Source organism: Dinoponera quadriceps, unplaced genomic scaffold (genome assembly GCF_001313825.1).
Source record: "Dinoponera quadriceps isolate SergipeBrazil2010 unplaced genomic scaffold, ASM131382v1 scaffold1308, whole genome shotgun sequence".
NCBI classification, from domain to species: domain Eukaryota; kingdom Metazoa; phylum Arthropoda; class Insecta; order Hymenoptera; family Formicidae; genus Dinoponera; species Dinoponera quadriceps.
Genome location: NW_014555613.1, coordinates 1,141,709 through 1,166,792, shown reverse-complemented (window position 1 = coordinate 1,166,792; position 25,084 = coordinate 1,141,709). Strand labels below are relative to the sequence as shown.

The 25,084-nt window shown below is 43.4% G+C and overlaps 1 protein-coding gene across 1 annotated transcript in view; it reads right to left on the bottom strand.

The window, feature by feature from the left end:
- The window catches only part of LOC106744815 (glutamate receptor ionotropic, kainate 2-like), a 151,212-nt gene that overhangs the window by 12,738 nt on the left and 113,390 nt on the right, over positions 1-25,084 (bottom strand). Inside the window, exons 9-12 of the mRNA XM_014619856.1 lie at positions 20,730-20,831; positions 20,537-20,638; positions 13,482-13,685; positions 4,839-4,943 (exon numbers count right to left, since the gene is read on the bottom strand). Of these exons, the coding sequence (XP_014475342.1) occupies positions 4,839-4,943; positions 13,482-13,685; positions 20,537-20,638; positions 20,730-20,831 (513 nt within the window). The remainder of the gene's footprint in view (positions 1-4,838; positions 4,944-13,481; positions 13,686-20,536; positions 20,639-20,729; positions 20,832-25,084) is intronic.

The window sequence follows — 25,084 nt, the reverse complement described above, 5'->3', positions numbered from 1 at the left end:
CTTTCCACATGGTAATTTTATATGTTTTTAATTTACACGTTTTTTGTAGAATCTATTTATGCGTTTTTATTATTTATCACGCAAAATATAACTCCGATCATTTTATACATTTTTATTACACACATAAACTTCTACGAGTTGATTGCATAAATATTGATTAATATGTTATACGGATTATACGAAGTATGCATTTATAATACACTGAAATAATGAGCATCCAGAGCTCGGTGAGTTTACGTTATTGAAAGAAAGAAACGGGAGGAAGAGAGGGAGAGAAAGGCAGATTTTTTATTCATGTTGTATATCGTCGGATGCTAAGTACTTAACATCAGATACTTCCTCGCCACCGATAACTTTCGCGCGGATGAAATTAGTTGATGTAAAACTTCACATTTGCTCTCGACGTTGATTCGGGCGAGAGAATTCGCGTTTAAAGCACCGCCGGCGGTCGGCGACGAAGAGAAATAGCGAAAAAAAGTTCGATCGATCCGCAAAAATGCCGGATGCGAGATCCGTGTGCGCGAAGAATTCGCGATATTAACGTTTAACCGCTCGGGATATCTGGTGTACCCGACGACACGGCTATACGACGGTGTAAGTATGATGATCGGTGCGGGATCGCGACGCGGGCGGCGGGATGATTAAAGGATGCTTTGAGTGGGGACGGCTGCCGGCTGCAACATTAATTGCAATTAAATGATCGCCTTACATTAATTAGAGAGCGCACTTGCCGCTCGACGTCGATTGGTGCAATCAACGAAAAGAGACTTCCATCCAAGTGCCGGAGAGGAAAATCCCTCTCGGCCGGAAGCGCGGGTCTTCAATCCGCATTGGAGGGCAACCTATCATCGGCCTGGTGAAAAAGCTCCCATCGTTTTAATCAATTTATGAAAGATCCACTTAACGGGTTTTCGCGCCTTGTCAGTTAGTTGGGAATGTAATTGCACAGCGAGTTTCGTAGCGGCGCAGCTACGACGTTGCAAACGTCCGATCGATTTCGATCGACGGGATTTGTCGGCGGATTTATCAGCCTTTTTGCCGCGAATATCGGCGTAAGGGTTTCTGGTTTGCATCCATGCGCATAAATGTCAACTTTACACCTTGAACAAGGCTTTAGAGGAAAACGGTATATTAAAAATATGGAAAAACGAAACGATATATTAGGTGTTTCTCCTCTCAAACCGGACGACGACGACGACACGCGCGAGAATCTTTCGCGAGGGTCCTGTCGAGTGTGACACGTAATGTATAATTAATCCGCCAATCATTTGCGACGGCAGATTATCACGTCACTACCGCCTGACTTGGTAACGGTGATTCGCTTAATTATCTTCATTAAGCAGTTGACTCGCGCCACGGCGGGCGGAGCCGAGCAATTTCGCTCGAACTTCGCGCATTAACGTCGCGGCGAATCTTCGGATAGACAATATATGTAATCGCCTCTAAATCGACTATTATTATCGTAATTGTCTACGCATACGTTGCGAATGACGGTGAAAAGGGCGAACGTGTAATGGAAAGGTGAAAGGAGATGATCGCGCAATGGAGGTGCGCGTAACACACAATTTCGACGGGTAATCCGTAAAAAGCGGCGAGCAATCAAACTCGTACATACTTTGCAGATTTCAGTTAACGACACGAAAACTCGCCGGCGATGACCTCTCTTTTTTTTTTTTCGTTCGCAGAGCCCGAAAACGAATGTTCACTGGCGAATCGATAAAAAGTGACACACATCGACGATCCCAGAGCTGTCGTTAAAGAGGACGCCACAGCAATATTAATCGCAGTCGATCGGGTTATTAATTATCGCAAAAGCGGGATGATTAATTTTATCGAGCTCTCACGCAGAAATATTGCATTTCCGAGTAAAGACCCTTTCGGTGCTTAACAGTCGGTCCGACGGCGCGTCGACTTTAATAACGCTGATTCTTTAACTCCGTTATTAATACGACGCCTCGATGAGAGTTGGGGATAAAAAATGACTCGCTGAACGCCGTTTCGGCGTGTACAACGGTGGAAAATTATACAGATTTCGCTAGGGTGGATCGAGAGCGCGCGTGAATGGAGAGGAAAAGGAGAAGAAATGACGCTAAAGGGAACGGGATAACGAAGGCGTGGGAGAGACCGAATAGAAACGGACCGTAAATTTCGCCGGCCCCGACCGTCCGATCGGGTTTCCTGTGGAAAGCCGAGAAATTAGAGACGAGGGCGGGGAGGCGAGTCTGGCGCGATGGGGCGAGCCGATCGTCGTCGCGAAAATTTTATTACGAAAGCTCGAGGAATTAACTTCTCCACGGTATCATCCCCGTCGCGCCCGGGCGCCGGTACCGCTGTCGGGCCAGTGACATTATTAACTTCGGAGTAAGCGAATCCTACCACTCGTTACGGCACAAAGTGCAGCTGCCCGAGAAACTAACTCCAAGCAGGATCTCGGCATGCCGAATTATTTAGCGCCAGTCGAAACTTCGGGGATCCCTGTACTGTCGTCCGAATCGATTGTGCGTCTGGAATTCGCGAGTCCAGAGAGAGAGAGAGAGAGAGACAGCCGAACGACGTTGCGAGAATAATTAAAGGTTCGCGCAAGTGATGAAGTAGAATCGAGGGAGGATGGAGACGTCGAACAGCGGAAATGGGAAGGGAGTCAGGTGGAGGAAGAAGGACGGACAGACGGATGGAGGAGTCGACGACGGGAAAACCGGGTCGTCGAACAAATATCAAATTAACCCGCTCGCTAATTCGACGCGTGAGTCGATCGGTGACACATTCAGATTATTAAATCATCTACGCGCCATCACTTGCGAGTTGCTCTAATTAGTCTGCTGCCCCCTCTTCGACATCTCGGCGACACATGCTACGTCGTTATAAGCGAGAACGCACGTGTGCACACGCTGTGATGCGAGCGGATGCATCGCGGGGCGCGGAGTAATGCCGGCGTCTGCGCTATTTTACAATCGCGGAATGAGCCTGGAGAATCCGAATTTGCAGCGAGCACGGTAGAACTATTCCCATTGTACGTACAATGTGCGGGGCCTTTTAAAACAGCACACTATTGCGAGTTAGTTAGCGTGAGGGAGTTCCTGCCAACAGTAAACGCGTATTTTACACACAGTCTGTTCACTAAGAGCGTGATGCATAACTTTTTATTATAAGAAAACTACTTATTATGAAAGAATGAAAAGAGAATGATATACATACTACATAGTCAGTACTACAACGCTTTTATATTATTGAGTTGCCCAATCACCGGCGTTGTTAATTATTGTCCGACACCTTCAAGACATGCTTCTCACCAATTTTACAGCGTACCAATTTTAGCGTACACAGTAAAAAATTTTGCGTTAATTTAACACAAGATGAATACGCTGAGAAGTAACACAGATATTATGTCACAATTAACCCTCGAATCGCAAGGCATTCAAATTCTTTTGCACGCGGCACTCATCGTTAAATACGCCGTTCTCTGGTGAAAGTCGTATATTAACTGAGACTCCCTACATAATGCGTTATAGGGGAAAATTCTTCTATTTACTCGTCCAATAATTTCCGATGTAACGGTTCTCAAACAGAAGTTTGCCCAGCCACGCTCTTAATAAACAGACTGAATTTGTTTAGAGTGATTTGATAAACTTTAATGTGATTTCATTATATTGATCGGTGTTATTATTAAATTTATTATTAGAGTTGGAACAACAATACATAGTTTAAACTTAATATATTTTGTGTGTACATTTGCATGTGATTATATTAACAATTGCCATGTTACATAATCGTTATGTAATTAAAATATCGTTTTAAACATTGTTTAGCCAATGATTATTCGTAATGACGGTGGGTTTAAGCAAACAAACACGATATCTGATTGCCGGCCGGAAAATATTCGTGAACGCGAGATGATATATCCGGGTCGGTCGAATTGTATAAGGCGGACTCGGTGTCTGACCACGTACAGTCAGTAACTACTGCGGATCTTTTATACGAGAGTGCTCGGCATTTGCGTGGAACTATTAATTGGCTCCTGGTCAAGTAGGGGAGGGTTTATCCGGGGGGACACGACCGTTATCAAGCATCGGTCGTTTCACGGGTAAGTAGATAAGTGCTAGTTATGGCCAGGCAGCGCCGAAGTCAGACGAACTTACAGTTACAGTGAATAGTGGCTCCCCTTCCGTCCACCGATGGGGTGTTATCTCGGATAAAATTATCCCCCCGGTAAACCCGCCATCGAGCCGATGAAAGCCGGAAAAACCTCGATAACGTGCACGGGAGATCATCTTTATCGGATACTTCGCTTCGCATGGTCGGACGCGTATTTAGAGGAAGGAGGGTGGATACGCCTCGGGAACGAAATATCGACGGAGATGCGTTATTATTCAACGCTGCAAAACTTTCACGGACGTCGCGTTGATTCTTGAGCGCGTTCGCACCGCTCGTCGGCTGCCAAATAAAAATAGCCCGAACAACAACGCGGGGTTATACAACGGGGGAGAGAGAGGGGGGGGGGAAGGAAAAAAGCAAATAAGAATAACAGATGCGCGGCGTGGAAAAATACACAGGATGAGGAGAAAGATCAACAAAGGTGGGTGGGTGAAAGAATCAAGATCCGCCGCAACAATGCCGCGCGATGCGGACGAAATAAAAATATGAGCTATCGGAGCGGCGCCATTTCAAGCGGGATTAAGGTGGGTGGCTTATACAAGATAGCTCGTTTAAGCGCACCTGGCCGGCCGCCGAGTCGAGCGCGAATAATTGCTGCCTTGTAACGAGATGAATTTCGTTTTACAACAACGGCCGGTCTCGAAACCGCGAGATAAGCACAAGCACCGGCGAGACGTCATTCTTACCTTGAAGAGGATCGAGATGCCCAGATTCATGAACGGCTTTGTGAAGTCGATGACGCTCTCGCGTGCATAGTTGATCGTCATCGAGCCGACTGCGAGGTCAGCTTTCTGTGAAGCAGGAAAGATAAATTGGTGAAATATATAAAGGAATAATCGGAAATTAAAACACCAATCATACATCGAAAATTCGAATTGGAAATCTAATTAAATATGAAACATGTTCTCCTTCTTTTACATTCTTTCAATCGGCAATTTCTAGTCGAAAAGAATGAAAACGTGTCGCAGATGCATGGAGAAATAGGCGAGATCGGAGCTAGAAGTTGCCTGGGTTAATTACTATAAAGCTGATATATTTCATTTAATAAATAAAAGAGAGTATTCTTTTCTACAGTAGGTTGCTGGTATCGTGTTAATTAGATATACGAAATGGCTTATAGTAACGCGCTGTGATATTAAATGATTTTTTTTAGCCAATTGTTTTATTATGCACGATTTTGCTTACACCTGAATAACTATTTTGTGTATAAAGAAACATAAGACTAGAATTGTTTTTAAACCAAAAGATGCATTAAAATGTAACACGATATTGTAAAATATTGCACGCATCTTTTTTTATCATTGTATAAAAAGTGTGACGATAAGTATCGGTCGGCCGTACACAGAAAATTCCGATTAATAATCTAATTATACCCACGAAACATTCTTCTTATCGGAATTTCCGATCGGACCGAGTGAAAGCGGACGCGCGGAGGAGCACATGTGTCGTGTGAATATCGCAGCTCCTCGCATTTGTGCACTCGGTCGCTGGGCGCGTTCGCAGGTGCGACAAATTATTTAGACACGAGGAGCTGCCGATGGAATAGCTGACGTGGCTGAGCGAAATGTCGGCCCCGATTCAACGAAGCCGCCTGGAGCGAAAGTCGTGCATACGCACTTTCGACGCGATATCTAACTGCTTTTTCAGCGTCTGCCGCTCGCCGCACGCCGTGGCGGCAGTCCGGGCAGATTTATTTCCGGCTTGCGCTGCACACCGAGGACGCGTGGATATATTCTCTTGGTTGGAAACGCGATAGGGAACCTGCGAAATCCCTTGTCCTATCTTCCGCGCCCGTCCGCGTGCGTAAGCGCTCGCCACGATGCGTTACGTACGTGTTTTCCGCGGACGTCGCGCATTACACGGCGATTTTATCACGCGCGACCGTCGGCAAGACACATTTTATACACCCGTAGCCGACATTCGTAGCTCACGCGAACACCGATTCTCATTCCCGGGATGTAACGTTTGTTTTATGTCTTGCACGTATCGAGCCGCCGTATCGTCGGAAAACTCGGCGACCAGACTGCAGTAAATCTCAATCGCGAGGAGCATGAAACGCCGCACGACGCATTGACCGTTTCTCACGGCGATTTATTCTCAAGTTGGTCTCAGCCGGGAATGAAATTGTCGCGATCAAGGTCTCGTCGAGTCAGCAACTTTCCCAACGGGCGGCGATCTGCGCGAATATTTACACCTCGTGATACGATTAGCTAAAGGAAAAGCACGAAAACCCGGCGTACCGATTTGCTTTCGGGCTTTAAAGTCTTATTGTTGAAAGTGCAAAAGTAGTATTTATGTGCATGGGTGCAAATCGGTAGGCATTTTCCTGCCAGAATATTCGAGGATTGATGTTTCTAGGTCTCAAAACCGACATACCTAGAAAGAAAGAAAACGTCAGATTCAAGTAAATAATTACAGTCGAGAAACGTATGTCGGTTTACCATGCCTATGTCAGTTTTCCAGCTTTCCCTCTATCGTGCAGGCGTAATTCATCGAAAATTGTTGCATTTGCACTTATTCTTCTAACCGATGAAATATCTGCGTGCAATAATTCGCTCGCGATCCCGCAGTCTCATTCCTCTCTGTACAAAAGTCGATACTGCATAAATACCGCCTGATGCTATATTATGACCGTCGATGGTTAAACTATAAATGGGAATATTCGAGGATCGCGATGGATCTCTAGCGATGGACAGCTGAAATATTCGATATCGACGTTGTGTAAAACGGCGGCCAGTTCATCCGGAAAGATATTTCGGACTCGGCGTCGCGCTAATTCGCGCGTGATTTATGCTACACCCCCTGCGCGCAACCCTGGATGACGGTCGCAATAATTTGTTGCGTGTACTCTCGCACGATGACAGCACGGCGCCATTGCGGAGTCGCGATGCATCGTGCCGTCAATCGTTTATGAATGTATGACCGACGCTGTTTTCACATATCGTGTCGCAGCGGCCAGCGTGAAAACCAGTAGTCAGTTTAACCCTGGGGCAATAATAATATAGCAGGGAAAAAAATGCACACGATATCAATTTTGCGTGGGATTTGTAAATGTGAAAACAGTCGGCACTTTTACGAACAATAAATATATAATATTCCATTTTTGCCCGAAGGCCTCCATCTCCCACAACGAAATATATTTTCCGCAACGATGGTAATACGTCGTATTAATGCCTTCGAACTGTGTTACACTCGAAATATCATATTTCATTTGTACGAGTGTCCAGTCAGAAATAAAATAGACATATTCACATCCATGTTCCCAATCATTAATGCAAAATCATGTTATATTATATCAAACTTGGGTAAATTAATTTTTACTTTTATGTTAAAAGCTTATATAATTATAATTAATATAATTAAAGTTAATATTAAATTATCTTATTAAATTTAAAGGTTTATTAAGTAAATATATATATATATATATATATATATATATGTTTTTTTGCACAGTTAACTTTTAAATTGAATGTTGCATGTTTATGTTAAATAAAGAAAAGGTAGTTTATTATAAGAAAGTAACGACTGTCTTGTACTCAGCATTCCATACCAGAAAAGAACACTAGTGCTTAACATAAAAAATATAAAAATTATCAAATTAAAGTTAACGCAATTTTAAAGTAACTCGTTAAAAAATAATTAAGTTATTAACCTTTTTTAAGATTCAACTCGATACTACAAATATAGAAATTAATTGAATGCAAAATCCTTTAGTAGGCTATTTATATTGTACATTAACTATGAAAATATGTTCATATAAAATTTAAAAAAGTTATTAACTTTTTAACTTTTTAATTTAACTCTTACCGAGTAACTAATTATTACTCAACCCTTACCCTGCGTTATACATAATACTTTAATACTTTTGGCGTGCGAAGTCCGTTACTTTAATTTTCGCGTAAGACCGCATTAACACGGTATCTTTTCGGTATTTCTGTTTGAGGGAACTTATCATTCGCCATTTATCGGATTACCTTACGCCACGTATTACAATGCTTTTCGCGCAGCGCGAGACACTCCTTTCTGATAATATATATCGCGAAGATAAGAAATTGCAGAAGTGCAAATCTCCGGATGATAACGAGCCAAGCCGCTTAGCGTGAAAGAAGTTGGGCATATACATGTTAATTAACACATCGCTAACTAGCCACGGGGCTGCCGCTCGACCGCTTCACGTTTTGACGTTCCTCGGACGTCTCGTCGAGATCCTCTTAACTATGCTTAAGTCGTTAAAATACGACGCTTCTAGGCATATTATACGGTCGCTTTTTTATCGTCATTTTTCCGTCCCGGGTTTTACCGGGCCGGCCTTGCCGGCACTCCGCGACTGCGGCGAGCATTATTAATGATCATCTGACAAAATTAATACTGCCGTCCGGATAACATAGTGCCGGGCGCTTTGTAACGCGCCAGTCCGCGGGACCGACGAAAATGAGAAATTTTGCGGAGGCCTATCGCGATTTCTCATCGTTTCATGCCGGTCCATATGTGGGCGCGCCGTTCATACGCTCGTTGTTGAATCAGCGATCGCACCCCCGCCGCCGTTGGCGAGCGCTCAATGGGATCCGGATCGGGAAATATTAGACGATTAATAATCATTGTTTCCACGTCGCTTCTCGTCTCGAAATTTTAACATGATTATTCCGCCCTGTCGGGTACTTACGCGTTCCCCGCAAGATGGATTTGATCCGGCGGCGGATGGCTTCCATTATCGTGGAATTAAAATGTAAGCATACTCAGCTCTTTCCCGGGAAAATGCGCGCCAAGTAAACCGCCTCCGGACTTCACCGGCAAATTTTCAGCCAACACTCGCCAACTCGAGCCTGCTCTTTGCTCTACACGAACGATATATTGAGTGAACAATGGGCCCTTGTTATTCGTTCGCATTTGCAATTGCGCCGGAATTGTACGCGGAAAAAATTACGCGGCGGAATTTAAAAGCCGTGGATACGTTCGGCCGGGCAAGTCTGTTTCTCCGGTGGGAATATTGCATGAGTCGGAAAGATTGACGAAAAGACTTCGGCCTGTTATCGATGCTGCAGCTTAGAAACAGTATCTTCAATACTCCCTGCAAATATTATAACGTCGAATCAGCAGACGAGTTAAACGCTGTATATTTACTTGATGTAATCCATTTAGTAAAGTCGCCGGTAGATTACGAGCGGCTCTCCGTCGCGTTACATTGGAAAGGGTGGAATTAATTATTTTCCATGCGGGAGCGTAGTTTCTGTTACATACTGGGTTATACATTATTCATCGTGATAAAAGTGCGCCCTTGGGTTCTGGGGCTGCCGGATACTAAGCCCAATCCCGAACTTTGGGATTTATGGTGAAAGTAGTTCTGGAATGTAGATATCGCTCCGAGATACACGACTAGTTACATCCTACTTAGTTCCTCCCTCTCCCGAAAAACAAGCGAGCTTTTAAATGCGCCAGGAAAATAAAACGCGCGCTCCTCGAAGTGGGGGGAGGGGAGGTGCAAAACGGCCGTTTGTATATTTCCCTACGAGGGTAGAAATTCACGAATGTAAAACCCGGAAAGTGTTTATATATAATCTCATATAAAATTACGTATGATTATACATAACTATATGTGATTTATATACGAATTTTCTCTCTATACGGCAACGTATATAATTATACATGTCCACATGAAATAAAAATATTGTTGAATGAGAAACGGAAGAAACAGTTGAATTTAATTAAGTGTTCACATCGTGGGCAGTCATATAAACATAAATATTTTACTTCAATTATACTTGTGTAACAACACTTTATAGATGTGGAACATATGTAATTACATTTGATTACATATGGGCCGTATAGAGAAAATTCATATATAATCATTTTTTCCCGAGGATCCAGGAATTCACGCGAATATTCAGCATTCGAACAAATTTCCACTCTTACTACTATCTTGGCGCACGTTAACGAATCTTGATAAGACAACTGTGCATACACAAAGACAATACTCAAACTCTACGACCTTAGCGGTGCAGCTAACACGCTTAACTACTGTGTTTAACTACGACGCAAATGGTATTACGCGCATTTACAGCAAGGTGCTACAAGTTCACTTTAAGGGAGGAAAATTCGAACTCGCGAAGAGTCGGTAAAATTCAACTCCTTACTACTGACACAGGGAATTAATTGAATACAAAATCCTTTCGCAAATTATTTATTCTGTATATTAACTATAAAAATATGCTCGTGATATTAAAATAAAAAAATAGAGCTATAACCTCACCCATTCCGCGGTATATGTCGCGCGAAGTTTCGCAGCAATTACGTATGATTACTTTACATAATAACGTAATATAGATTAATGCCATTCTTCTTTGTTGTGTTTCCTATCAATTACACGCCGCCGGTTTTGAGACCGTTCATGCATCGGTTCACATCTTCCGCTCTATTGAACGTAATTCTCCGAATATGCGGATTCAGTAAAAGTTCAAATAAAACTCATCAATTCGGCAGTTTATTTCCGGCCGGTGGTGAAAAAGCCACAGCGATGATACTATCGTCATTAATTTACCCATGAAACGAGACGAACTGCGTTTGAAAAGTTACGTATATCACGGAGGGAAGGCGGATTAAACGAGGTAACGAGCGTGCGTGCCGATAATCGCGTTTCCCTACCGTACCGTGTACGATCTGCAGTTAAATTGTTTGGAAAAATTAATTGATATCAGCGCGCAACACTCGACGGATTACCGGCGAAGTCACGTATGCGTTCACCTCAGCTTCAGGTGCCGCGGCCGACGTTGTTATCGCGCCCGTATGCTGAGTATGGTTGTTATTGCATCAGCTAGAAATGTCAGCGGGATATTGAAATTCGGTTGAACCGGTAGCGCGCGCGCGCGCGCGTGTACGCGGAGCTTAATCAATCGGCCGCGTGCTCACGCACATGTAGCCTACTTGAAATGTAGACGCGGCAATAGTAGCGATGCGAGAGCTAGTTTCACGCTTTCCTGGTAGAAACGTGTCGCTCGCATATCCGAGTCTCGCCGCATCTGTCCGTGATTTGAATTGCAAAAGCGAATGGCATCCGCCGCGCGCGTCTAAGCCTACGCGTTTAGCGTCAAGTGCTGGCAACGGGGTAGCGATTCGCGCCAATCGGTATCCGTTGTGGAATTCGCCGGCGCGATTCTCCCACGTACGAAGGGGAGGTGCGGCCTCGTGTTCGCGGAGCATCCTGAAACTCGGCTTTTTCCATATGAAGTACATGCGCGCACGCGGTCCTAATTTATTCAAAGCTGCGAGCAATTCAACTTGTTAATACCGCCTTTGTATATATTTATGTCGATAACGAAGCTGAACTGATCTATTGTTTACATTGTTTGTTCAGAGTGACTTTCCAAATATGCCGGCAAAGCTTGTCGGTTTGTTCGCGGAACACTCTGCGTATATTTTCGGGTAAAAATGGATTTCTTTATATGTCGACGTTCTTTTTTTTTTGTTTGGGCAGAGAATATTTTTTTTCTCACATTATTCTGTGCTGTTTTCAGCAAACATAATAAATCGACTCTCACACGTGGATACTTTCGCGTCGGCCTCGGGAAACCCCGCGGTCATCGATTTGCGCGATCGAAATCGTCGCTGGCGGAAGGTATTCCCGAATTTCCGTTGTCGACTTTAATCGTATATCCGTCGACCGGTCTAGCCGGCGGCGGGACAGTAACGTTCGATAGCGACGCGAGTGTGGATAACTTTACCGAAATTTCGAGTAATAAGGTTTCATAGATTTCACCACGAGTCGATCCGCCGTCCTCCTCGTGCGGATTACCAATACGCTCCCCGGGGATCACATTTCCTCGCGGCGATAAAACGCCAACGCCCGCCCCTCTCCTCCGTCTGTCCCCAAACTCACTTAACTTATCCTTTGTTACGTCTATCGCCGACTATCAAACTATCCCGCCACGGTGGAGCCTCAGTCAACAACCCTACGGCAACACGGTGGCTCGCGTACACGTCACTTCCGTTACATGGAAATCGTACACCAATGTGCGCTGCCGGTGGTGTGATGTCTCTGCGAAAGTTTCGCGATCCGGCTGCCGCAAAGTGGGAGTGCTGTGTCCTCGTGCGAGAGCTGCCGGTCTCGCGCGTGTAGCTCTCTCCGTGTCCGTACGCGTACTCATCAGTCGCCAATTAACACATTGACTGAACTAAACTCTATTGCGAATACAGCGGGATAAATAAATTTATCTAAACTAGAGAACAAAGGGATATGCGCAATTTGTTTACGGTGATATTTTAATTTAATGAAAGTTATGGCGTTGCTTGTAACGAATACAACGATGTATGATAAATAGAGTTATTTTATGAGTTCTACATGAGAGAGAGAGAGAGAGAGAGAGTTTTTCCGGTGTAAAGTTTCACAGGTGACTACTACCTTTACATCTTTGACCCTACCAGCCATGTGGGTAACTTCTGACTTCTACACATTACCAGTTGACGTGTAACACTAAACATACAGTCATTAATTTGATGTCCGAGCAGATGACAGATATATCAGCCGCTAATGCAGAAGTTGGAAGTTGGTTACACACGGTAGAGATGAAAATATAAAGGTAGTAGTCACTCGTGAAACTTTACACCGAGAAAACTCTCTCTTGCAGAACTCATATAATAATTCCATTATATCGTACGTCACTGCAAACGATGTATTCGTTACAAATGGCGCTGCAACTTTCATCACATCGAAATATCCAAATACTACCGTGAAAAAAATCATGTGCATACCCCTTTGTTTTTAACTTTGAGAAATTTTTTAGATAACCATTATGTTCACAATAGAGTTTAATTAAAGTCATTTAATTTAATATGCATTTATTATTCTCTTTTACTTTAGAAGAGATCCTTCATTTATAGAGGGACACTATAAACGCGAACATCTGTTTTATCTTGCTGAGGTCTGCGAACGTTCGTCACTGCTTGGATCTACCATAAATCAATATTAATTGCCGCTCTTACAGGATTTGTCCTAGAGCATGATAAAGTCGATTCTATTTCAACTAACAAGATACGGCAATGTCATAATGCCGATGACCATATTCCGTCGGCACTCAACACGTTAAAGTAGCCACAGTTGCCGACTGCGGGTCGCTGACGTTGAGAATTGACTTGAAATTCGCTGCCTCAACCATCTCGAAGAGCGTTAAATACAGTTTGTCGGGATCATCGTGCGATATCTGACGGAATAACATGCGTTCTCTCGCGGCAGATTCGCGAAGAGCACGTGTTTCACGCGTCTCTGCGCTAATTCCGATCCGTTGCACTCACAGATATCCACGCATACACCCACGCATATACACGTGCACACGCCTCACCTTGTCCATCAGTTGGCGCACTATCCCGTTCCACTCGCCGGTCTCGTAATCGTAAACGCCATACTTGCCGTCCGGTACGAGCTCGATCCTGTAGGTGAAGCCCACCATGTGCGCTATCTCCTTCAGCAGGTCGATGCAGAAGCCCTCGTAGCGCGCGTTCCCGCTGAAATTCCCTCCGGTCTTCAGCATTACGTACGGCTGCTCCTACGGGGATCATAAAAAGGAGCTGCCGTTTTTCGCTCGTCTTCTCCTCACAGGCCACCTCCTCGCTCCCGCTTGATTCTGCTCTTTTCCTTTTCTCTATCTCCGTCTCCGGTTTTCCCGCCCATTTTCTTAGTCCTTTCTCGCAGGACACTGCGACCTCCTGCCGGGTTTCTATCGGTATGGTCGGCGACAAGGTCACTGATGTCGCGCGCGAAACGATAAAGGCGTCCGCGACTTGGGCGTGAGAATTTTACGGGCTCGGATGTAAATCTTTTTTCTTTTTGTCCTTCCCGGGGCGAAAGCCGCGCGCGTTGAGATCAAGCTTTACGGCTTCGGTCTGGGTTTGACGGGATCAAGGAGATTTCAGCGTATCCTTCGCACTCCGTTCGTGCCACGGGAGATTCGCATCCTCACCGGGAGTTATACGCTCGACTGGAGAATACTAAATGGACACGACTTGTAACAATCACAGATTTAGCACTTTAAATATGTATTTTATCACGTGGTGATGAGCAATAAGTCGGTCCGGTAATTGTTTGGTAAAGAGAGGTTTGCGACTGGCGAGCGGAGCGTTTCGTCGCGATTTCACCGAAGAAGATGTTCGGGCGCCGCGGTTATGCGGTTGTAAAATAATTAGAGGAAAAGCACCAAAACCGACACGCCATTAACGATGTAAAATTAAAATTTACATGCCTGAATGTAAACCAGCAACGTTTCTCTGTCAAAATATATGATAGTCTTATGAAAATGATTATATATTTTCTTGCAAATAACTATTTTTTTTTAATGTTTGAGGATTAATACTTATAGAAACTAAATCCCAAAACCGGTTTATAGAACAAGCCGGTTTATAGAACAACCTATCTACCTTTCTTTGCGTGGTTCAGTGACAGAGGATAGAGATTGGCGCAAGATTCAAAGTGATTTTAAAAGTTCGAAACTCACTATGACATAGCATTATCAAATAAACTTATCAAATAAATTACTTATCGCTGATTTGTTACTTGAATTTTCGCAAGAAGACAGTTCAACAAAACTTCAGCACAATGGAAAATCGAACGGCGCTGATAACACAACCGAACGCGCTGGCAAAGTTGAAAATGCCACTTCACCTCCAACTACTGTACATACACAGTAGATGAAGTTCCTGTATTGTCCGACAGGGTTTAGTACTTTACAGTCGAGAAACATGGGCATGTAGGCTTACCGTATCTACGTTAGTTTTCCCTTTAATATTCATATTCTGCGATATATACGTAAATAATAATATTACTATGTAAAGATCTTAAGCATACAACGTAGCCCAGGAACTCGTTATTAAATAATAAAACACAACGTTCTTTTTTCGTTTATAATACAGATTAACAAAAGGCACGTCGCAATTTCACGAATCGACGAATAAAACAAACGGGGGCAGGAGAGAAGGGCGATTTTACACAGGGAGAGAGGAAAAACAGGACACATAAAACCTTATAATCCGCAATGTGTCACATCGCAAGCGGCGCGCCGCGATGCGACTCGGCGCAGCGTGGAATGAAAATGCGTTTTCCCGACTCGCGTCGAGCCTATAACTGGAGTCCGACATATAAATGAAAAAGCAACATTGAATTCGATAAATTGAAAGTCGGTTTTTTTTCCAAGATGATACTTAGAGCAGACGAATAAAAAAGTGAAAGAAGGACGGTGGATGGGAAGGAAAAGTTAGGTTGCAAGAAGTTAACCGTAACAATTAGACTTGGTTAGAATACTTTCCTTATAACTTGTAGTTGTTATAATCAGTGTAGTTGTAGTCAATAGGAAGAAATAGTGTCGCGATCATGTGATTCAGACAGCCAATCGAACCGACCCTGTTCAATGTCGCTTCTCTGTTTATACCCAGGACTCTACCAGAAACAACATCCACGAGGTTGGCGTGAAAGTGACACCACCATACGCCCGCCGTCGAAGAGTTTAGGAGTGCCGGCGACGCAGCGGCGATAGCGGGTCGTGCATCTTCGTAACGGCGTGGACAGCTTTAATTGGTATTTACGACGGCATTCCAGCTATGTTCAGGCCCGCTGGAGGATGCAACGCTGACACATCAAGAGGGAGAGAGAGAGAGAGAGAGAAGGACGCGCGGATGCACAAGCTCTCTCGATGCTGATTAGCGGCTAAATGGATTACTCTTCGATAGACTATTACGCTGAACACTCCCACGAGATGTGCGTGACGCGCTCCGCGCGCAGGCAACTACGTGTCAGATGTACCTGGTACTGCCAGGAGACTCAGGTGCGAGAGTGCCGATTAACGTGCGAAGTTACGTCAGTTAGAGTGCGGTTTACCGAGTCAACCTCATTTGCGTAATGTCGCGCGTATCGCTTCGTTGTTACACGCCTTACGAGTGACTCGAGAATAACACTCGCGTAACACTCTTCCGCCCCGGTCGTAACTGATTCTCCGCGTGACAATGTGCGCCGGTACAAATAATTTCGCTCGTTCCACGACGCACCCCTCCGCGGGAAACTTTCATGGTAAAAACTTTCCTTCGTATACCGCGCGCATCGTTGTTTGGTTCATTTCGTTTTAAGGTAACTGTATCGCAGAGTGCCGTATTTTCAGTGTCGCGTCAGGGGAGCCGTTCGTACATTTAGTATTTATCAAGCAAAATTACGTTTCTATACGTTTACTTCACTGTCTAAGTAATATGTTAAATGTTAATTTGAAACGGAGTTAAAGCAAGACATGTGTACACAATGTTATAAATGCGAAAATATTATTTTTTATTTTTCTTATTAATGCTTTTTTGATGCATTAGTTGATCTAACAGAGATGCATAGATAATAGAAAGAGGTATGTAAGTATTTAAATGTATGCAAATGTACGAGTATAGGGGTGAGTCGCTTAGCTTTAGAAGTCTAAATATATAAATAATTAAGCGAAATAGTAAGAAATATTCTGGATAAAATTTGTAGGGTTTGGAGGGAGATATAAGTTGGTGGACACTTTAACTTCGTTGTATACGTTGTAAAAAGTGTTATCCTCAGTTGCGAGTTTCTCAGCTTCCGTCATTTATTTATAATTATATTTAAATTGATTCATAGTGAAAGTTTCAACGAATTATGAGAAAAAAACTCATTTTGTGCTACAACTACCTTAATTAGAAACCCCCTTATTACGCTCGATGCATATTTCCCGCGCGCGCAGAAATCGTAGTTTGCACGTCTGATGCTTCGTTGATTTATGTATTCGGGCGGGCCGGAGATGCGTGTTATATTGGGCGCATGATATATGAAGAAAAAAACGGTTGAGTTATTCGAGTAATTCCGATAATTGCACGTACATTTCAAGCAAACAAACGAACGCGAGCTGAAGAGAGAACATGAACAAGGGGGAGAGAAAAATTGCCCGTTGGAATTGCCCGTTGTACCGTTGGAAATATTATTCTTACGACGAACGAGCGGAAAATAGCGCGGACAAAAGATGTTTCCAGCGTTGGGGGCGTTATAACGCGGTCGCCGTATATTCAGAGTTAGAGCTGGAAGTGGTCTAGCGCGGTCTAGATTTAAATTTAAATTCAAATCGGCTTCTTGAAATGCAATAAAGTAACTTCGCTTCATGAAGCTTTCGCCATTTTGGATGAAAATGGGGCAGCGGCCGCGTTACGCGGAAACGTAAAGGATTTAATTAAGAGGGGACGCCGACGTCAGATTTGCTATTTACGGGTTACATATGAGAATTTCTAGATTAACTGCAACGGCACGGCGTATGTACATAATATAATATGCATAATATACTTAGCACGCGTATATTAAGCCGTGCGAAAAAGTGATACCGTGGAAAAAAACGGAAAAGGAGCGCGTTAATTCGCCGGCGAGTTAAATTCATTTTCGACATCGTGCAAAACGTTTCTCCGATATCGCTAATTTTATTCTTCACGTTAATATTGTTAACTTTGCGACTGAATTCAAATCACAGGGAGACTGCGACGTATGGAGGTTTTTTAACCCGCGCGCGCGCGTGTGCGCGTTGTTTGAAGTTCTACATTCGTTTCGGAAAAAAAAATTGTCATGCATATGCGCGTATACATATGCATGAAAAGAGCTCGGAAACCCAAACGCAAGATTTAATTCGAATAAGCCACGCGTTCGCGGAAAGTGAAGATGGTGAATTAACATGGTGGTTATCAAATTATTTCTTACGGGCTTCGCTTACAAAGGCGAATACGTATCGATGATAAATAAAATGCATTTTTTTCACTCCTTGATATAAATTGTACAAATATTCCAAAAAATTATTTAAACAATCATGTTTGTTCTGTGATCGTATCTCGAACGTTACATATTTTTCTTGTTCATAATAATTTCTGCAGTCTCTCTCTTGTAACACATATATTGTAAGTAAAACTGTTAGTCTCGATAACGTGGACGGCGTATCCCACGCGTAAACGGGAAAATCATTCATCGTCAAAAATAATTCCGACGGCGAACGTATTAAGAAAGGAAAAGATATCGGATCAAACGGTCAGCGCCTTCGTGAAATAAATACTTGACACGACGCATCCACACACGAACGTTAAGCGTGAATGTTAGCATACCCAATCTGGGCGACAAGAGATGAGATATAAAATTAATTTAAGACCAACTTAATGGAGGTTGTAAGGTCACTTTTAACACATCGTTGAATAATGCATGAATCTCGAATAAAGCGACGAAGTACGTGAAGCGCGAAGCCGTAAGAGCGTGAAAGATTTAACGAGAGGATAGCCCGGAAAAATTTCAACGTCGAACACACCCGCGTGCATGCGAAGCGACACGCGTGCACGTACGCATCGATCAGGTAGTGGTGAAGACCTGCAGTCATTAAGCAAACTTTCACGTCTAACGAGCGCATATAGTAACAAAACATATGAAAAAGAAATATTTCACCAACGGGAAACTCAAAGAGACCATTCTTCGACAATTTTCCGTCGATTATATCCCGCGCGTTCCTCATTCCATAAGTATCAATTACAACGAACGATTATTACGAATTATTATGCATGTCATGTGTTCGTTAAACTTCAAATGGAAATTGCGGACATTTGGAGAGAAATGCTCTTGAATTTGTCTCACGATATTGCAGTGTATAATCAAAAATATCGAATTTGCGTCGCATCACGAGAGAGAATATTTTATATGCGTCTATTTTTTTTTGTTTTCGTTAAAATACCATTGGCAATAATTAATAATTTATCTGTCTGCCGTTATTTTTAATCAAGAAAAAAGCCAGCCATCAAGGCATCTAAAAATATTGGCTGCGCATCGATTTTGGAATCTATATCGAGGACGGGCGGTTAATTAAATAGTTGCGTGAATTGCAAGCGCAATATAATATTATGTAATGTTGTAACGACCTATCTGGCATCGATGGCCATTTACGTCATCGACAGTCGATCGATTCGCTTCTCAGCGTAAAAAGTTTCTATTCATTCCCTTTAAATCGCTCGTACTTGTAACCTAGAAAATACTTCCTGTGAAAAAGTGCACATTTAAAAGTCCCGTATTGTTTCACGCCCTTCCGTAAGATACCGTAACCGCAAAAATATCGATCGACGGGTACCGCTAACAGATCCCTCGCTAATCCCGTGGCATTTATGTTAAGCGGCGTAATCGGTAATTAACTCGCTGGTCACTGATCGATTTACGATCTTATTACACACCGAATGACGCTCGCGAGTTCTGCCGGCCGTTCTACCAACTGCACGACGTGCACGCCGCATTGTGTGTGATTTACCTTTACACGCTCCTCGTCCTACGATATGGTAGATACCGGAGTAATTGATCACAATGAGTTACTAGGAGGATAGTTTCGACAAACGGCGGGTCAGCATAACGGGAACGTGCCTTGATACACAAACGAAGATCGTAATTGGGTCTGAAACGTTGGGCTCAAACGAGAGATACGGACACAAGCCACAAGGAGAACGGAGGCTCTAATCGTGATCGTTCTTATTTTACGCTGAAGCAGATTATACGGGCGTCGAAACTAACATCGTTTATCGTCCACTATCGATACTGTCCGCATATCGGACTGTCGAGCCATTAAGAGAGAATTCAATCAGTTGCCGTGCTTTGATCGTCATTAATAGTCCATGTGCGTGTGAGTCCGGTCCAGAGTTCGATCCGAGGTACAAACAGCCGAGAGACAGAAACTTCGGAAGTAAAACTTCCTTGACTACTTAACGAGTCCGCGGAGAACTCGCCAATTCGAGACAGCCAACGATTATCTAGCGATTACGTGAGCTAACGGGAGGGAGGAAGGATTACGCGCTATCGGGAGGGGAGGAGAGGTGAGAAATAAAAACAAACCGAATCGTACATGTCGCATGAGCTCTCGGACGATGCCGTTCCACTCGCCGGTCTCCGGGTCTCGTGCACCGTACTTCCTGTCCGGCACCAGCTCCAATCGGTAGGAGAAGCCCACCTTCCTCGCCACCGCCGTCAGGAGATCCACGCAAAAACCGTAAAATCGCGAATTCCCGGTGTAGTTCTTTTCTTGGTGCATCATCACGAACGGCATCTCCTGTCCGTGAACGGGCGGGATTTGTCATGTAAGAATAACGAACGAAAAACGATTGAGACCGCGCGGCGGCAACGCGGATATTAACGACGGGACACGTTGGCGCCGACCATATCGAGGAACTTTCAATTTGACCGTCACGATCCCCTCCTTTGTCCTCGCTCTCTACCAAAATGTGAGGCACGACGGTGCCGCAGTTACGACGACGAAGTCGTCGCACATTTTTCAGTTCAGTTTCTTTGATTCTCAGACGCTAAACGTGTGCGATGAAATGATTACGCAGACAGAATGTATAAATATCGACGGTGACTCACCAGTATAGTGATCACGATTAGAGTTACGTTCCCGATGCTGGGCTCGAAGAAGGCTGCGGCGTCTGTGACGTTGACGCCGGTACCGGGACGCCACTCGCCTACCTGGTTTCACATATAATTTTATATACCAATCTGTTGTTCACCGTCGGCCCCGATACGCTTCCTGTTTCGCTCGCGGTAAGCCGCGACGTACCTTGACGAGCGAGTGTTGCTTCAGCTTCAACAGATCCAATTTAAACTGAATTCTGCGGCCTTCTTTAAATTCAATGGGCCCGGAGATTCCCTTCATCTCGACCTGCAACAGAAGCCGTTTCGGATTCGTTCGTGAGAGAGCGCTTTGTGTTCCATGCATGAGTCCGTCAACCGTATCTTGCTAGGCAAGGGCGGTCCGGTAGATCGAACTTGAGGTAACGAACGAGATTTGCATCGAGAGTATACTCGCGTATTTTTTCTGCAAAGTTCCCACACGAAGAAGAAAGTTTGGTTGAATTTATCCGACGATGAAGCGTAATTTCTGCCTCTTACGGAGTAAATTCGGCTCTTAAAATCAGAAACTCGCTTTCTTTTAACCGAAACGTATTTGGTTTGTTCATTGTTAAGTAAATCCAACCAAACTTTCTTCGTACAACGTTCCTCGCTCATCGAGTTCCGAGTTATCGATGAACGAAGTTTGCGGTAATTTCTATTTATTACGGGAGGAATCTTTTTAGTACAGCAAATATAATTAATCATTACACAATTTAAGCCATTATTCAATACATAATAAAAAGAAACAAGATAAAAAGAAGATATAAAGTCTATAATTTAAAATCAGAAGAATGAGAATTAAAAGTTGTTTTATAATGGTTGCCTTAAATGAAATCAATGCTACGTGATAAAAATCGATATACTATACGACTGAACGAATTTGCAAGCAAACTTGCAAATTCGTGCGATTAATTAGTTTAAATTGCCATATAAAGAAATGTATCTTTAGAAATATAATGTATCTTTATATAAAAAGGTAGGCTCTTTCTAAAGGCACTTTCTAAAGGATCTAGTAGGAATATGAAGTGAGAATAATTCCAATAACTCTGGATATTCAAATAGGCTTCTTAGAATTTTAAAGAAAAATAGAATGTCTATAAAAACTTTTCTGTCTCTTAAAGTTAATAAACCGAGCCTTAGATAATAATGGTTCGTGAAATGCGATCGGCATGGGTTTATCTAATTTAATTAATATTCTTACACATCTTATTAAATTATTGTAATTATCATTGCAGATATTGTAATTATTAAAGTGTAATAACGCCGAGAGAAAATTCGCCGAGAACAAATTGCGAGTTCTTCCCGAAGTTGCGACGACAGAATATACATCCGGAATCGGATAAGAGACTACCGTAATCTAGTGACTACGTAGCGGTCTCTAGTCTCGAGTTAACTCGGCCCGGGAACGGAATCTTCTCTCACGCGCTCTACGTAAACTGTCAACTGCATTAAAATGCAACGCAAGACGGATGCGCATCGGCATGCGGGATCAGCGTAAATCTTGCAATTTCGTCGCACATCAGCGCGTCCTCGCGGAGACAAAAAGCTCGCGCCGTACTCTCGCGCGAAGACAGCTAACCGCTGTATTACCGGCTCAAAAATGTTTCCCGGTGGCCTTAAGAATTTTCGCACTTAGAAAGTCGTTACCGCCCGTCCGTGCGAATCTCGCGAAAGTCGTTAAAGCTTCTCTCCTCGCGGATCGTGTGCGTCGGTTTTCCCGTCGTTTCCGTTAAAATGCCACGGAAATCTGAGGAGCCATCGACGCTGAGCGATATTAAGAAAGACAGAGAGAGAGAGAGAGAGAGAGAGGAAGTGAAGGGGGGAGAGGAAGAGAATGAGAAGCGGGAGCATAGAACGAGGGTGAGGGTGAAAAAAGGGGAAGGCGAATGGATATGCGTAGCCCGCCTCCGCGGGATCGTGGAACGCATAAATTTGAGAAACATCTTCAAAGTCGAACATCTTCCATACCGGTGGTTTCGCTCGAAAGGAAAAGAGAGAGAGAGGAGACTTTTAAACCTCCAGTTTTTTCCTCTTTTCCGCGCTGAAGAGGAGATAGCGGGTGCAAATGTGTAATAACTATTCAACGATCGTCAAAGAGAGAATCGCCTGATCTTCGCAAGATGAGAGGGATTACCGCGCATATATTGGCCACAGATTGGTCGGGAGCTCTCTGGTATTTTCGGGAAAAAAAATTATACGATCCTCTTATCGAGCGTCTAAAACGCCGATTTTTGTGCTCCTTCAAACGTACTCCCCAACGTTTAATTTAATTTAACAAAATATTACATAATTTAATTTAATAAAAAATTGATACTCGAAATATACTTTTACGAACGTCTATAGTACAGTAGAATGAAGTTATTGTTTTTATATTTTGTAGAATTTCGCGTTGAAACGGTGGCCGTTACTCCTTTCCATATTTGACACATGAAGAATATTTAAAAATGCCGGATGACATTCATTAAACTTCATTCAAAATTTAAGAGGGCAGATTCTGCGGCGGCAAGATAAATCGTTGGAGGACGAGTTTCATTCCTTTCGCTATTCGCTTATTATTCGCAGTATAAAAGGAAGAAGGGAAGGAAAACGCGCGGTTAAGTATTTAAGGGCTGGAGTTCCGTGCGCAGAAGTTACGACGTGTAACGAAGTAAACGCGCAAACGCCGACGTGCTCGGCCCTTACGCGGCAGTAAGTCACGTAATAAAACCCGGGGATCGCAAATAATGCCGAACGTAAAAGAACTTGTTCCGGCGGTCGCCCATAAAAATTATTCTGCTCGCTCGTCAACGCGATCGTCGATTCGCGCTCCTCATGATTTTCGATTTGCGCGCGAGGAACAGCGGGAAGGTGTAAGATCGACGAAAGGGGTTGTAAATTCAACCCTTCGCGCGATAGAAACCGCGATGCAATTAAAAACATGCGGCTCGAGCGAATAGGCGAGGATGAAAATACGAGAGAGAGAAGGAGAATTCCGAGATGCCGAAAGTTTCTCACTGGTGTTTCGTTTTTGCGAGATTATCCGCAAGAAATCTTTCGAATGCAAGAGAGATGCGAAAATAAAGCGGTGTGGAGTAAACGCGACCTAAAGTTTGATTACTTCATCTTGTGCGCCGGCCTTCGCCGGCGAGTGAGAACTCACGATTTCTCATTCTCGCGATTGTAATACGAAGTTTCCACGTTCTCGACGAGCTAACACTCCGAACTCGTCCGTATATATTAGTAAGTCTGTCTATGATCCCGTATAAATCTCAAGATTCCGCGCGGGCGATGGGAGATCGCCGTGAATCGCCGTGAAAAATTAAGAATTTATTACGCGACGTGCGCGATGCCTCAGCGAATTGATGTAGCGACGATCGCTATCACAGGCACGGCGCAACTGTGTAATAAATACACGCAGTCGCGCCGAATTTATCTGCGCTGCGTTCTTTCGCATTATAGTTCTATATATTTTCGCGGGTGCGTGGCTGACTTTCCGCCAGATTTTTCGTTACCGCGTAACCAGCCAGTGTGAAATTAATGTATGAGCGCTACGCTGTACTGAATGAGCGACATCGCATGTTTTAAATAAATTACACCAATTCTCTCCCGTGAAATATTCATAAAATGTAAATTATGCTATTACACGGGAAAATGAATGAAAATGTAATGTCATGACAGTTCGCAGACCGCGAATATTAATATTACATCACGCGCGTTTGAGCGCGATGTGTGCGTGCGATTTAAATTAATAAAATAAATAATATATCGTGCGCGCGCGCGCGCGCGTTACCCCTTGAAATTGAATTCGGATCGCTATTCAGAAATTTCACGCGATCCGTCCGCTGCTGAATTCGATTTATTGTTTATTTGCGCGAGCGCACTTTCATGCGGCGAGGCAGTTCCGCTTTTCTTCCCGTGACACTCGGTACTCGGAGATCTGATTTTATGCCAGTTGTAATCTGTTGGCCGGAGAACCGGGAAGTAGAAGAGAACGGTCGCGTCTACTTATCGTCTAATTGCGTGAATATTCGAAACAATAGCGACGAAGATCTCACTTTATTCTCATCAAAGATCGCGCTGCGCTTTTCATCCCGTAGGCGAACACTTAGATTCTCACCGCGATGAAACTCGCATCACGATATCGGATATTTCCGCTATCGAAACAGAATAAAACATCTTTTGCGGCCAAACGTTAATATTTCCTTATGTGCCATCAACTTTTCATTATTTCCAGAAAAAATTAACATACAGTCAATATGTTACGTTTTTGTTATATTTATGACAATTTAGTAACTTAACACTTATTGTGTATCATCATCAGAAACGAAATATTACTTCGAATTGTTTTAACACAATTATTTAGTTAATTTAACATATTGTGTTTTTGTCGCAACATTTTGCATTAAATCGATATTGAACATGTACAAATATTACGATAACATATTTTTATATTTCACATTTTATATTTTTATATTTCAGTATTAATTAACGAAGGTGTTAATTTTATTGAATATTATTAGTTGATTTGACACGTTGAAATTT